This window comes from Penicilliopsis zonata (assembly GCF_001890105.1).
Source record: "Penicilliopsis zonata CBS 506.65 unplaced genomic scaffold ASPZOscaffold_45, whole genome shotgun sequence".
Classification (NCBI taxonomy): domain Eukaryota; kingdom Fungi; phylum Ascomycota; class Eurotiomycetes; order Eurotiales; family Aspergillaceae; genus Penicilliopsis; species Penicilliopsis zonata.
The window spans coordinates 33,097-47,910 of NW_019208948.1; the positions used below are offsets into that span (position 1 = coordinate 33,097).

Consider the following 14,814-nt stretch of genomic DNA (forward strand, 5'->3'; position numbering starts at 1 on the left):
GACTTCAAAGTACGACATTGCCGTTGCCATCTCCAGCAATACCGACGAGACGGAGATTGCATTCGACTACACAGCCGCGACAATGTCCGAGCAAGGCGCCCACGGTCTGGCAGAGCTGTTCTGCCAGGTTGTCGCCGATGTCATCCGCCTCCCTGATCAAACACTCCGTGCAGTAGAGGTGATCAGCAAGCAGGATCTGCAGGCTCTCTGGACGTGGAATCGGACAGTTCCCGAGACGGTGAATGAATGTGTTCATGAGATGATTGCACGGCGGGCATCCGAGAGGCCCGACTGTCTGGCAATCCATGCCTGGGATGGAGAGCTCACATACCAACAGCTGGACCGCCTGTCGACGCGACTGGCGCGATATCTGGTGGATATACGAGTCAGACCAGAGAAGTCCGTGCCTTTGTGCTTTGACAAGTCCATGTGGATGCCTGTCGCTGCCCTGGCGGTGATGAAGGCTGGCGGCGCATCTGTGGCCATGGATATGACCCAGCCGGAGAAGCGCCTGCAAGGTATTGTGCAGCTCATCCAGCCGGATCTGCTTCTTACAAGCACTGCAAATCTCAAGACTGCCCAGCAGCTATCCCCTCACCTCCCCGTGGTAGCCATTGACGAGGCCTTCCTTTCACAGCTCCCACCCCCCAGGTCGCTGTGCCTGCCAACCGTCTCGCCCTCCAGCCATCTCTATACTGTCTTCACCTCGGGCAGCACCGGCACGCCAAAGGGGGCAGTCATCAGCCATGCCAACTTTGCGAGTGCCATCGTGCACCAGACAGGCCTCCTCTCGCTCAGGCCGGAATCTCGTGTCTTTGACTTTGTCTCGTACGCCTTTGACGTTGCCTGGTCGAACATGCTGCACACGCTGGCCGCGGGGGCGTGTCTGTGCATTCCGTCCGAAGCCATGCGGCGCGATGGCCTTGTCGAAGCCATGACGGCGATGCAAGTGACGCATGCCCAATTCACCCCGTCCATGGCGCGCACCGTGGACCCGGACCAATGCAAGACGCTCACAACGCTGATCCTGGGCGGCGAGGCCATCTCCCAGCACGACATTGCCGTCTGGACCCCCCGGGTGCAGCTCCGTGTTGCGTACGGTCCCGCCGAGTGTACGGTTGCCGGCGTCATGGACCCGGTTCCTCAACAGTCGGCAGGCCGCGACGTGGGCAGGATCGGGCGTGGGCTCGGGATCAACACCTGGATCGTCGCCGTCTCGGATGCAGCCAGCCTGGCGCCCCTGGGCACCGTGGGGGAGCTGTGGCTCGAAGGGCCCCTGGTTGGGCTGGGCTACCTTGACCAGCCTGAAAGGACAGCCGCGAGCTTCGTGGACGACCCGGCGTGGCTCCTGCGCGGCGCCCCTGGCGTTCCTGGCCGTCGAGGCCGCCTATACCGAACCGGCGATCTCGTCCGCTACAGCTCTGATGGCAGTCTCATCTTCGTCGGACGCAAGGATAGCCAGGTCAAGGTCCGTGGGCAGCGTGTCGAGCTGCAAGAAGTGGAACATCACCTCCAGGCCAACCTGCGCGAGACCACTGGGATCGTTGCCGATGTGATCAAGCCGCAGGGCACCAGCAACGCCATTCTCGTCGCCTATGTCGCTGTCGGAGAGAGCATCGACTCCCCTCTGGAGAACATCCATGCAGCCCTACAACCGCTGACCCAGGGCCTCACCGATGCTCTTTCCGCCCAGATCCCGCAGTACATGGTCCCGAGCATGTATCTCCCTGTTTTCAAGATCCCAACGACCCTGACAGGCAAGGTCGACCGCAACCAGCTGCGTACATTCGGATCATCCCTGACGATGGACCAGCTGGCACGAATGCAGCCCCCGCAGGGAGGCAAGCAGCTGGCCCCCGAGACCGAGGTTGAGAGGCTCCTGCAGCAGCTGTGGGCAGAGAGCCTCAACATCAGTCAGGAATGCATCGGGGTCCGCGACAGTTTCTTTGCCCTCGGAGGCGACTCGATCTCGGCGATGCAGCTGTCGGGAAAGCTGCGCTCCGCAGGGTTCCGCGTCACAGTCCCGGATATCTTCAAGCTGAAGACCATTGCCCGTCTGGCCGCGAGTGCGACAGCGGTGCAGAGACGGCCAACAGTCGTCTGGGAGACTCGTGAAGATGAAGCATTCGACCTGGCGCCTGTGCAGCAAATGTTCATCGAGGTGGTGCGCGGCAAGACCAACCACTTCAACCAGAGCTTCTTCCTGCGCATCGTCCGGCCGGTCCAGCCAGCAGATGTGCAACGCGCCCTGGATCGGGTGCTTGCCCACCATCCCATGCTGAGAGCACGCTTTGTCACGGACGACAGCGGACATTGGACGCAGCAGATCGTTCCCTGTGCCCCGGGCGTCTACCGATTCCGCCAACACGACGCCTCGTCTCTGGAAGATGCCTTGCCGGTGCTGGATGCGAGCCAGGTATCCTTCAATCTGGCCGCCGGGCCGCTCTTCTCGGCAGATGTGCTGCAGATCCGTGGCAGCGGCGAGCAATATCTGTACCTGGTGGCGCATCATCTCGTGGTGGATTTAGTGTCGTGGAGGATCATCCTTGGGGACCTGGAGGACCTGTTGACTGCAAAGACCTCTTCACCCATGCCGCCGATGCCCTTCCAGGCCTGGTGTCAACTCCAGGCTGCCCATGCCCGCGACCACCTCACTCCCGCGGCGGCGATGCCCGTGGATATCCCGCCGCCGCAGCAAGAGTACTGGGGGGTGGATGCGGCCACCAACACGTTTGGCAACGCCATCCACCGCAGCTTCACGATGAGCAAGGAGGTCACGGAGATGCTTTTGGGGCCCGCCAACAGAGCCCTTGATACCCAGCCCGTGGAGATCCAGCAGGGCGCCCTGCTCTACTCCTTCACGCGGGTGTTTCGCGATCGGGCGTCTCCTACGGTCTTTAGTGAGGGACACGGCCGTGAGCCATGGGATGCCACCATCGACCTGTCACGGACGGTTGGCTGGTTCACCACCTTGCTTCCCACTGTGGCCTCCATCGGGCCGGATGATACGCTCGTCGATGCCATTCGCCAGACAAAGGATGCTCGTCGTCAAGTCCCGGGAAACGGCCGCCCATACTTTGCATCCCGCTACCTGAACGCCGAAGGAAAGGAGGCCTTTGGGGCCCATGGCCTGCCCGAGATCACCTTCAACTACCTGGGGCTGTACCAGCAGCTTGAACGAGACGGTTCCCTGCTGCAGCCCGCTGCGTTGCCCCCGGGCAGGAAGCCGGATGTGGATGAGGCAGTGCAGCGGTTTTCGCTGATTGAAGTCTCTGCAGCGGTGACTCGGGGCTGTCTGGAGCTGAGCTTTGTGTTCCATCGGCACACAAGACATCTGGATAGGATGGAGGAATGGGTGGCCCAGTGCAAGCAGTCTCTCGAAGCTGCGTCCAAAGTATTGGTCCAGCATCCCCCAAGCTATACACGCTGCGACTTCCCGCTGTTGCGCCTCACAGAGCCCGCCCTGCAGACTCTGCTGCACTCGACTCTTCCGCAGCTCGGCATCTGCCATGGAGAGGTCGAGGACATCTATCCATGCTCGCCCATTCAGCAGGGCATGCTGCTGAGCCAGGCGAAGAACCCGGCTGTGTATTGGACGCGCATTCGCTGGCAGGCCCGGTCCTGCGAGCCGACATTGCCTCTAGATCCTGGCCGACTGGCTCATGCTTGGAGGCAGGTCGTTGCCCGGCATCCGGTGCTTCGGACCAGGTTCATCGATGGCCTGTCGCCTCACAGCTTCAAAGACCAGCTCGTACTCAAAGCCAGCGAGGCCGAGATATGTGTGATGGTCGATGAGGATCCCGTCGCCGCTCTGGAGAGATACTGGGAGCAGGCGCAGCGGCACCACCACCAGCTTCACACCCTTGCTGTGGCCCAGATGCCCTCCGGGGAGGTCTTTTGTGACCTCGAGATGAACCATGCCATCACAGATGCCATGTCGACCGCCCTACTCAAGCGAGACCTTCAAGCGGCATACAATGACACCCTGCCGGATGCACCGGGCCCCTTGTATGGAGACTACATCCGGCACATCCAGTCGATCCCCGCGGCGGTGGGCATTGACTACTGGCGGCGGTATCTCGACGGTGTCCCTGCCTGCATCTTCCCGACAATGGCAGATGGGCAGAAGAATGCGAGCGGGTCAATGCATCGGATGCTGGACCCGGAAACAAACCTCAAGCTGCAACGCTTTCTCAAGACAAACGAGCTGACGGCGTCCAACGTTTTCCAGCTCGCATGGGCGTTGATCCTCCGCAGCTTTGTGGGCTCGGAGACCGTGTGCTTTGGCTATCTGCTCTCCGGCCGCGACGTCGCGGTTGACGAGGCCGACAAGATCATCGGGCCCTTGATCAACATGCTGGTGAGCCGCGTCCGGCTCGACGAGGGCTGCAGTCTGCTGGATATAATGAGGCAAAACCAGGCGGACTACCTGGACAGTCTCCAGCACCAGCATTGCTCTCTGGCGCAGATCGCCCACTCGTCAGACGGGCCGGCGGAAGCGCTGTTCAACAGCGTCATCTCGGTCCAAGCCATGGATCTGCAGAAGAGGAGCAAGGATGAAGAAGCCGGTCTCTGTCTGGAGGAGCAGGATGGCCGTGATCCAACCGAGGTACGTGTTTCTACCATTGCTTCATGCCCTCGCGCTAACACAGTGATTGCAGTACGACATCATGATGAACATTGGCCTTGGAGAACAGCAAACAGCGATTACATTCAGCTACTCCCCGGGCGTGCTTTCGGAGCAGCAGGCCGCCGGCATTGTTGACTCCCTGCTGCAGGCCGTGCGGGAAATCATCCTCGCTCCCTCCAAGACGGTCTCCCAGGTGAAGCTCTCGACCGACCATGACCAGCAGACCATCTGGATCTGGAACGCCTCTGTGCCGCGCACCATCAACGTTCCCGTCCACAGCCTGATCGACAGCAAGGTCCGGGAGCAGCGGGATGCCGACGCCATCTGTGCCTGGGACGGCGAGTTGACCTACGGGCAGCTCGACGACCTATCCACATGTCTGGCCCGTCATCTGCTATCTCTAGGGGTCTCTTCGGACACAGTGGTCCCTCTGTGCTTTGAAAAGTCCATGTGGATGCCTGTGGCCATGCTGGCGGTCATGAAGGCCGGAGGTGCTTCGGTATGCCTGGACGCGAGCCTGCCCGAGGAGCGATTGCGTGCCATCGCAACGCAGACACAACCTCGGGTGATTCTCTGCTCGGAACTGAACAACGAAAGGGCCAGCCGGCTGGGCGTCAACCTGAACGTCGTTGCTGTCGGCCAGCAATTGCTCGCCGAGCTGCAGGGCTCCGGCGAAACGGCAGCGCTGCCTGTGGTTGATCCGTCGCACCGACTCTACGTGACGTTCACCTCTGGCAGCACGGGAACCCCCAAGGGCGCCATCGTCACGCATGCCAACGTCAGCAGTGCCCTGGTGCAGCAGCAGGAGGCCCTGTCGTTTGGGCCCCATGTGCGCGTCTTTGACTTTGTGTCCTATGCGTGGGATGTGGCCTGGTCCAACCTGCTGCGCACGCTGGTCGCCGGCGGCTGTCTCTGCATTCCGTCCGACTCCCAGCGCCGACAGGGCGTTGAAGATGCCATGGCCCGGCTGAGGGCCAACTGTGTCACTCTGACGCCCAGCGTCGCTCGTCTGCTGAACCCGGCGGCGGTGCCGCATCTGAATACCCTGGCCCTCATCGGAGAGCCGCTCTCGCAGGCCGACATCGTGCGGTGGGCGCCTCACGCCGACGAGATCATCAACACGTACGGACCCTCCGAGTGTCCAGCCTGCGTCACCATCAATCGGATCCCGCTGGACACCGTGTACGAACCGACTCTCGGCGCGGGCTCTGTCTGCGTCACTTGGATCGTAGACCCGGACAACCCGGACCAGCTGGTCCCGGTGGGTGCGATCGGAGAGCTGTGGCTGGAAGGGCCCCTGGTCGGCCTGGGATACCTGGGGCTGCCGGAGCGCACCGCCGAAAGCTTTGTGGACGCTCCTCGCTGGCTGCGGGCGGGATATGCCAGCTGCCCAGGCCGTGGCGGCCGGCTGTACCGCACCGGCGACCTGGTCCGCTATACGCACGACGGGGCGCTCGTCTACATGGGACGCAAAGACTCGCAAGTCAAGATCCGCGGCCAGCGCGTGGAGCTGGGAGAGGTCGAGCACCACGTCCGTGAGGGGATCGCGCACGTCTCGCCGGCGACGGAAGATCTCACCGTCGTCGCCGGGGTTGTCACGCCGCGCGGCGGCAGCAGCAAGATTCTGGTTCTCTATCTGGGCCTCGGGGAAATGGCCACGGGCCCTGTAGACCGCATCCGAGAGGCGTTGGCACGCTACACCAGCGGGCTGGATGGGTATCTGGCGGACATGCTGCCCCCCTACATGATCCCTAATATGTACATCCCCGTCGCGGAGATTCCCATGACGACTACGGGCAAGACAGACCGAGGCCGCCTGGCCCGCGCCGGAGCCTGCTATACCTTGAGTGAACTGGCCGAGATGCAGCCCTCCCGGGGGCAGCGGCGGCCCCCAGCCACCGCCATGGAGCAGCGGCTCCAGCAGCTGTGGGCGGCGGTGCTGGGGCTCGATGCCAGCGCCATCGCCGCCGACGACAGCTTCTTCCGCATCGGCGGCGATTCGATTGCAGCAATCCGCCTCGGCCAGCGGGCCAGCGAGGACGGGCTGGCGCTGACGGCGGCGGATATCTTCCGCAAACCCCGTCTCTGCGATCTGGCTCTCCTCCTGCGTGAGGCCCAGGCCGCGTACGAGGACCCCCATCCCTTCTCCCTGGCTGCCGGCATCGCTCCCCTCGTGCAATGGCCCCCGGAGCACATCGCCGACGTCTATCCCACGACGGACCTCCAGAACGTCTACGTGTCTGCGGCGGTCAGCGCCCATCGGGGCGAGGTCGAGTACATCTACATGGATCTTCCCCAGGGGGTGGACGTTGCGCGCGTCCGTCGCAGCTGTCTGGACCTGTGGCACCATCTCGACATGCTTCGCACGGTGTTCATTGTCGACGGCCAGGGCCGTCGACTGCAAGTCGTCCTCGCCAACGTGGAGCCCGACATCGCCGTGCATCACACCGAGGGCGATCTGGCCGCCGCATGCGAGGAAGCCTACAGCGATGATCTCCAAGTCTCGCTGAGCCTGGGCCGCCCCTTCACGAGGTTCTTCGTCGTCTCCGCCGCCGACGGCCGCGCGCGATTGACCATCCGGCTATCGCATGCCCAGTACGACGGCTTCAGCTTGCCCGTCATGTTCTCTGTCTTTGCGGCCTTCTACCGTGGCCAGCCACCGCCCCGGGCCCCGAAGTTTGCGGGCTATATCCACCATGTGCAGACCCAGCGACAAGCCGCGTACCCCTACTGGCGCTCCCTCTTACAGGGCTCCTCCATCACCCAGACCAGACACCTGTCCGTGGCCGATATCTGCTGTCAGCCCGACCAGCTCGTTGGCCGGCTGGTGCAATCCAAGACCACCGTGCCGGCGCCGCGCGATCTGCCGGGATTCACGTCGGCAACGCTCTTCACGACTCTCTGCGCCCGCATGCTGGCGCACACGACAAATATCCGCGATGTGGTCTTTGGGAGTGTCGTCTCCGGCCGGTCATCGTTGCCAATCGGCCTCCAGAACGTGGCCGGGCCCTGTGTCAACACCATCCCCGTCCGTGTGAGGATCGAGGCAGAACAGTCCCTGGAGGAGCAGCTGGCCACAGTTCACAACCAGCACATCCAGAGCCTGCTCTTTGAAACCAGCCAGCTCAGCGAGATCGCCGCTCACTGTACTGACTGGCCCGCGGACGCGCAAACCCCCGAGCTGGTGGTTCAGTTCCAGAACCTGGACAACCTGGAGCATGACCAAGGCACTGAAATCCAGGGCATGAGCAGCACACTGGCAGCATATGAGCAGCGCAACCGGTCCGTGAACAGTGATTTCATCTTCCTCTTGGCCAAGCCGGTGCAAGACTCATGGGAGATATCGCTGTCGGCGAACTCCAAGCTTCACAGCCAAGAGACCCTCGATGCGATGCTCAAGGAGTTATGTTTGCACATTGAGACTATGAACTGAGTTGGTTTCGGGTTATCATGTTATTTTTTCTTCGGTCAATTTATATTATGAGGAATACTAAAGTCGTACTTGTTCTATAGGATTGTAGGATATATATATATTTATTCCATGTGTAAAGTTACCACCATTCTAGCCTACAGAATGATGTTCCAAGCTCAGGTATAGCAGCTAGTAGCGAGAGCCAAATAGGTGTAAAATAACCATGTCTATATACTATTTACTGTTGCAGCAAAAGGTAAGGCCAGTGATTTCCACAGCTACTATGGATATAAACCCTAACCCTAACCCTAAGATACCGCAGCAGGTTCATACTATTATTAAGACTATATAATAGAGGTATTAGGCTGTTTCTCTTTGAGAATCAGGCTCTGGTGGTATTTAAATATAAAAAATATGATCAAAGTCTGGTGAAGGGGGGTGTTTGAATATATATATTGTTGTAGCCCAAGGCACACCTCACTCGGCTACTAGAGCCACGTGCCTGCTTAGTCACCTATTAGCTAGATAAGTCACGTGATGAGGGCCTACATCGGCCTGAATCCTGCCACTAATGCCACAACAACCGTCTCGCGTCCAACATATATTTAGATATATATTTTTAGGCAATGGAACCCTGGATAAAGTACTGTATATACCCCATATAACAGCCCTGCACAATAGTTTATTTAAACTGCTACAAGGCTATAGTGTAGTTAATAATCATATATATATGAAAAAGATCAAAAGATGATATAAAGACTAAATAATTTTTAGATTCATTATACAAGTCAATAGAGAAGCTGAAATTGCCATTTCCAAGTATACATGTATGTTCATTAGCTGTGGTATCTATTTCTTACAGGCCTTTCAACTGCATCACAGCCAGAATCTGGAGCCCTGTCGCTGAGACCTTTTGTCAGATTTATTGGCTATGTAAGGGCTGATCGTATGTAAGGATGTGCCTCAATCAACTGGCCTGACCCACCTGGTGCAATCTACGCATGTACAGGGCTTTCTGTATTAGCAAAGTCCGACCGGGATCTGAATAACACCTGTATTGCCCTCTAGGTTGAGAAGAATCTTGCTCCGTGCCGGAACTGGGCAGGAGATAAGAAGGCCAAGTATTCCACAGTGCTAACCAGTCTTATATAAGAGACTTTAATCTAAAATTTGTCCTTAATCTGTCTGTCTCTGTCCACCAAGAGAACAAAACAGCCCTCTAAAGGCTATACTACTGGCCAGGGTTGATATGCAAAAGTCACAGATAATAATGTCTCAGGGGGACAGCCTCCCTAAATGTCGCCTTTGGTTCTAACGCAGCCAAACCCTAACCCTAACCTAGTTGCTTTATCTACTAGTCAGTCTTAGGGTTAGTCCCGCCTGTGCAAGTAACTACGGCCCGGTCCGCGATGTGGCCGCCCTTTTAAGCCCTTGTCAGGATTAGACTTGTTGTGTCATTATTTTCTTTACAGATAAGGAGTAAAAGAGGAGGAAATTAAGATAGAAGATGGTTAATCTAAATTGAATAGAACAATATTACTATCACAGAATATCCATAAGACAACCTGATCAAACTTATCTACCGCGGGAAGCTCCCGTTGCCGCATCCCTTGCATACGCCCTCGCATGGGAAATGTGATCAGTCTATTATGACCCGCAGGGCTTCATCGCATGTATGATAATCTACGGTCCACCTTGACTATTCCACAAGATCTTTCATAGCAAGCCCTACCTTAATCCCATTGGACTTGTACGACATTGTCGTGACAAAACCTTGCCCTTTCACCCCCCATGGTCGATTGCGAGGAATTGCAGTCTACATTCACCGGCTATGGAAGACGAGTCCATTTACCCATCATTCCGACAATCAATACTAGTGACAATCAGTCTTTGCCTCTCACTGTTCTGCGTCTCCCTGGTAAGAGGCCCCTCTTCTCTTGCTCAATAAAGAGCCATTATGCTGATGTATTGTCACCCATCCCACAGGACGAAACAGTGCTCGCTACAGCCATCCCTCGGATCACAAATCAATTCCATTCTCTGAACGATGTGGGATGGTACGGAAGTTCGTATCTTTTCGTGTTCACGGCAACCCAGATAGCCTGGGGAAAGCTGTACACGATGTATCCTGCCAAATGGGTGTTCCTCATAGGGGTGACTATATTCGAGATAGGATCGCTTGTCTGCGGTGCCTCTCCCAGCTCCAGCACCCTGATCGCGGGCCGGAGCATCTCGGGATTCGGCGCTGGCAGCATCAACGCCGGCGCGATTGTGATTGTTACCAACACGGTTCCTATGCGAAAACGGCCAATCTATCTGGGGTTTCTAGGGTGTGTTCATGGAATAGTCAGTGTATCAGGACCATTGTGAGTTTTGCTTTAAACCCTAACCCTAAGATTTCGAGCTGATATCGTGTGAACAACAGGATTGGCGGTTTGCTGACGGATCATGTCTCATGGCGATGGTGTTTCTATCTCAACCCGCCCCTTGGAGTGATCACAATCCTGGGGATTATTTTCTGTCTACCTCATAACCAGCCCTCGTGCGGGCATCTCGGCTGGAAAGAAAAGCTTCAGTCCATGGATCTTCTGGGCTCAGCGTTCTTTATTCCAGGGATCCTGACGCTTCTGCTGGCCCTGGAATGGGGAGGTTCACAGTATGCCTGGGACAATTGGCGGATCATCATGCTCTTCATCCTGTCGGCTGCCTTGCTCGTGGTGTTTTCCGGCGTTCAGCTCCGCGTCCAGGGTAACGGGACAATCCCCCCTCGCCTGGTTAGGGATCGAAACATGCTGGGTCTTATTGCCTACCTTGTTGGTAACTGTGGGGGGTTGTTCATCTTTGTGTACTATGTAAGTGTTCTTTTCCCTGGCTGTATTCTGTGATAACCAACCCTAAACCTTCATATAGCTGCCGCTTTGGTTGCAAGCCATCAAGGGGTATTCCGCTGCCAAATCTGGCCTCGCAATCCTGCCTACCCAGCTGGGAATGGTTATTGCATCTCTAGCCGGGGGGCTCCTGGTCACCGTCGTCCGTTACTACACCCCCTTCCTGATCGTGTCCTCGCTGATGGCCGTCGCGGGAGCCGGCTTGCTGAGCTCACTGCATCCGTCGTCCCCCCTGGCGAACATCCTGGGATACCAGGTGGTGCTGGGCATCGGCATCGGGCTCGGAGCCCAGAACGCAATGGTCGTCCCGTCTGTGATTTGCGCCCCGGGCGACGTCGTCATGGCCATTGCGACGCTCTGCTTTCTGCAGATGCTGTCCAGCTCGGTTGCTCTGACGATCGGGCAGACGGTTTTCCACAACCAGCTGGTGGCCAATCTACGTCGCAGCGCCCCGTCCGTGGACGTGTCTCTTGTGGAAGATGGCGCGACGCTGCTCCGGCATCGCGTGCCGTCAGAGCTGTTGCCGTCGGTCCTGGGGGCCTACAGCAAGGCAATCACGGAGACGTTTTACGTCGGTATCGCTCTGTGCGCTCTATCGCTCCTTGGGTCGGCCTCCATGCAGTGGAAGCAAGTCCCTGGTAACAAGGGCGTGGGAGACGAGCAGGAGCAGCCTAGCGACGGCGATGTTTCTCTGCCTCCTGCAACTGAACAGAAGACGTGAAATTACTACAAGGGGATCTGCATATTGCATGTAATTCTTCTTTCACCCTAGGGTCCTTTATTAGATTAAAAATTGATGTATCCCTCCCATTCAAGGATTCTCCATAAGCCGTGGATTGCTTCAGAGTAACTATTCCTGTACCATTTCTTTGTTCCTGTGCAGTGTAACAGTCAAGTTCCTGGAATCCGGTTTCTTCGATCCATTGTACTGTCGATCAATCGGTGATCTGTAGACTAGATATGAGATCTAGCTGCAAGGGGCTCGTATGCGAGGGTCTGGATAGATGCCAGCTCGTCTTCATATGGGAGACCATCTTTCATGGAGGTGGTTGGCGTCCAGCTTTCGTTCGCCGTCAACAGGACTGAGCAAGAACACCTCAGCCTCATCCAGGATGACCGTTCTGCAGGAACTCCGGCTGGGAGAGCCGTATCCTGGTCGTGCAAACAGTCTCCTGGTTCACATCCCAACATGGGCCGACATGGTGGATTTTGGGCAGGGAAAGGCACAGATGAACCACGGCTATTCAAGGTCTGTGGTGCACCCTGATATTCGTCTGGTAAGGCCGTAGCACTCCCCCGAGCCCGTTGATCTGTCAGGCTGATGCTGGTGATGATGTGTCGGTTAAGCTCAGTTCGGAGATTCTCGCCAAGGTCCATCATGACAATAAAGAATGCACCCATTCTTCCCTTCTGCTGTTCTCTGGTGCCCGCGCCGCCTTCTCCTGCAAGCACTATATCCTTCTTCTCTCGCAGGCCAAGGACCAGCCAATCCTCGCCCATTCAATCCAGGTGTACCGGGTGGACTTCAGTACCTCTTCGTTGTGCCGTGATCACCACGCTCGCCCGTCTGGGACAACCCTTTACGCTGTCCTCTACCCCAGTGCGGCGAGACAGGATGCTCGTTTGTTTTGGCAGCGCGCTGGGCCAGGGATGTCATCGCGGTTAGCACAGCAATGCCTCCAGTACGGCTCTGCACCTCGGCTTCACGCGATGACTGCTCCTCCCACCACCATACAGAGCACCCCTGCCGACTCCCATCCAGTGTATGAGGAGCTCTGTTTCAGAATTGCTGGCTATTTCCAGCACCGGGCAGCTCAGCCCCAGGTTGCTCATCAGGTCGCTGCCTCCGACGTCTTCCTATATGCCTCGGGAATGGCGGCCATCTACCATGTGCATCAGTCCATCCTGGACTGGCGGAACGGGGAGTCCGTGAATGCTGGTCTTGTATATGAACCCACCATGAGGATCTTGCAAACGAAAGGCCCGGGATTGAGGTCCTATAACCTCGGAACGCAGGCTGACTTGGACCGTCTTGCCGCCCAGCTGGAGCAGGGATCTGAGGATGTTCGCGCGGTACAAGCAATCTGGTGTGAATGCCCCAGCAACCCAATCCTGCAAACAGTTGATTTGCAGTGTTTACGCCGGCTGGCGGATCAACATAACATTCTTGTAGTGGTAGACGATAGCGTCGCCAGCTTCGCCAACGTTGACCTTTTAGGAGTGGCGGATGTTGTCGTCTCGTCGCTGTCCAAGTACTTCAGCGGATATGCCGATGTTATGGCAGGAAGGTTTGTCCAACCCCCAAGAACCGACAGACACGAGGAACTGATGCTCTTCTTCTTCACGCATGCAGTGCTATTTTGAATCCAAATTCGAGGCACTACGCCGCTCTTCAAAGACAACTGTCTGCCACGTACGAGAACGGCCTCTTTGTCGAAGATGCGATCCGGCTGGAATCAAATAGCCGGGACTTTCTCACCCGCATGGCTCGAATCAATGAGACCACGCAGTACCTTGTCTCCCAGCTCCTGCCGCTCGTCATGGATCCCGCGAGCCCGCTGATGCGCATTTTCTACCCGTCCGTGTGCACATCGCGTCCGTACTACGAGCGTCAGATGCGTCCTGCCTGGCCAGAGGGGCCTCGTCCAGGGTATGGGGGCGTCTTCACGATGGAGTTCGCAGACGTCGCAACCTCGGCGGTCTTCTTTGACCATTTACACGTCTACAAGGGGCTATCGTTTGGTGCAGATGTCTGCATCGCGTCGCCCTATATGCAGATGACGGGGCAAGCAGGGAAGAAGCAGGCGTCTTCCAGCGGAATAAGCGAGACCATTATCCGTTTCTCTGTGGGCCTGGAGGAGGCTGAGGAGATTTTGCAGCGGATCAACGGTGCGCTGGAAGCCGCAAGTGTTGTGTATAGCCAAGGTTATTCGTCCCTGTAGAGGTGAACAGTTGATCAGCTTGGGAAAAGGTACTAGAATATTTTTAATAAAATTCTAGATTATTTATACTTGATTGATATACTTCTATTAAGAATATAGTATATCTATTAACGACCTTGAGATCTACTGGCCTTATATTAGATAATATAAGGTAAAAGCCTACATAAACAGATGGCTCGTCAGAAACTCTGGCAGCTGGGATGTCTGGTAGGGAGGGATTTGGGCCTCTTGGGAAATGGCCGGATCCGGGCCAGGTCCACGATCATCATCGACCTTCCGCATCCAGATCTTGCGATCCTTGCCCATCCTTGGTTCCCACCCTATACCGACAGACTTTGGCTTCCCGTCCGAGGAAAGCGAAAACTCGGCTGGAACAACGGTCTCGGCGCCAACTACATGAACCTTGGCAATGAAGTAGTCACCAGTGACGTTCTCAAAGGTAAGAGAGCAGTCAGTGGTACAATGGGTTCGGTTCGCGCGCAGCTTATTGTCAGTGCCCAGGTAGATATCCAGCTGACCATAGCCATCCTGCCAGTAAGTGCCAGTATAGTCCTCAACAGGGAGAGTTGGCCCTGGTCGCGGCGGGGATGGGAGATTTGGGTAGAAATATGGCACTGCATTTTCGTTGTACTGAATCATTTGGTCGTTTGAATCCACAAATCTGCCTCATATTTAGTCATTTGTCGCCTGCTGCTGTTCAATCAATGTTGGAAAGGAAATACGCACTTTTGCCTCCAGTCAAACCTTGCACCCGCTGGGATGGCCAGTTTTGAATCAATAAGATCATACGCCAGGCATGTCCCCCCAAAGTTTGACGAATAGGTCGAGTTGGCCATGGTGATTACTCTTAGGGTTTAGGGTTTAGGGTTTAGGGTTTAGGGTTTAGGGTTTAGGGTTTAGGGTTTAGGGTTTAGGGTTTAGGGTTTAGGGTTTAGGGTTTAG

At 56.8% G+C, this 14,814-nt stretch overlaps 3 protein-coding genes across 3 annotated transcripts in view; 2 read left to right on the top strand and 1 right to left on the bottom strand.

Annotated features, from left to right (window-relative positions):
• Positions 1–11,651, top strand: part of ASPZODRAFT_20839 (hypothetical protein) — a gene marked incomplete at both ends in the record, with an annotated part of 32,231 nt that extends 20,580 nt beyond the window's left edge. The window contains 6 exons of the mRNA XM_022727684.1: positions 11–4,609; positions 4,662–8,037; positions 9,920–9,960; positions 10,029–10,408; positions 10,468–10,894; positions 10,953–11,651. Coding sequence (XP_022576540.1) covers positions 11–4,609; positions 4,662–8,037; positions 9,920–9,960; positions 10,029–10,408; positions 10,468–10,894; positions 10,953–11,651 — 9,522 coding nt within the window. The remainder of the gene's footprint in view (positions 1–10; positions 4,610–4,661; positions 8,038–9,919; positions 9,961–10,028; positions 10,409–10,467; positions 10,895–10,952) is intronic.
• Positions 11,652–12,042: 391 nt separating this feature from the next.
• Positions 12,043–13,872, top strand: ASPZODRAFT_162394 (hypothetical protein; the record flags this gene model as incomplete). The annotated part of the gene is made up of 3 exons (XM_022726576.1): positions 12,043–12,207; positions 12,278–13,218; positions 13,284–13,872. 3 exons carry the CDS (start codon positions 12,043–12,045, stop codon positions 13,870–13,872), a joined length of 1,695 nt encoding a protein of 564 aa, XP_022576541.1.
• A 159-nt stretch (positions 13,873–14,031) lies between these two features.
• ASPZODRAFT_20841 (hypothetical protein) lies at positions 14,032–14,708 on the bottom strand (the record flags this gene model as incomplete). The annotated part of the gene is made up of 2 exons (XM_022727685.1): positions 14,032–14,533; positions 14,599–14,708. 2 exons carry the CDS (start codon positions 14,706–14,708, stop codon positions 14,032–14,034), a joined length of 612 nt encoding a protein of 203 aa, XP_022576542.1.
• Positions 14,709–14,814: the final 106 nt, after the last annotated feature.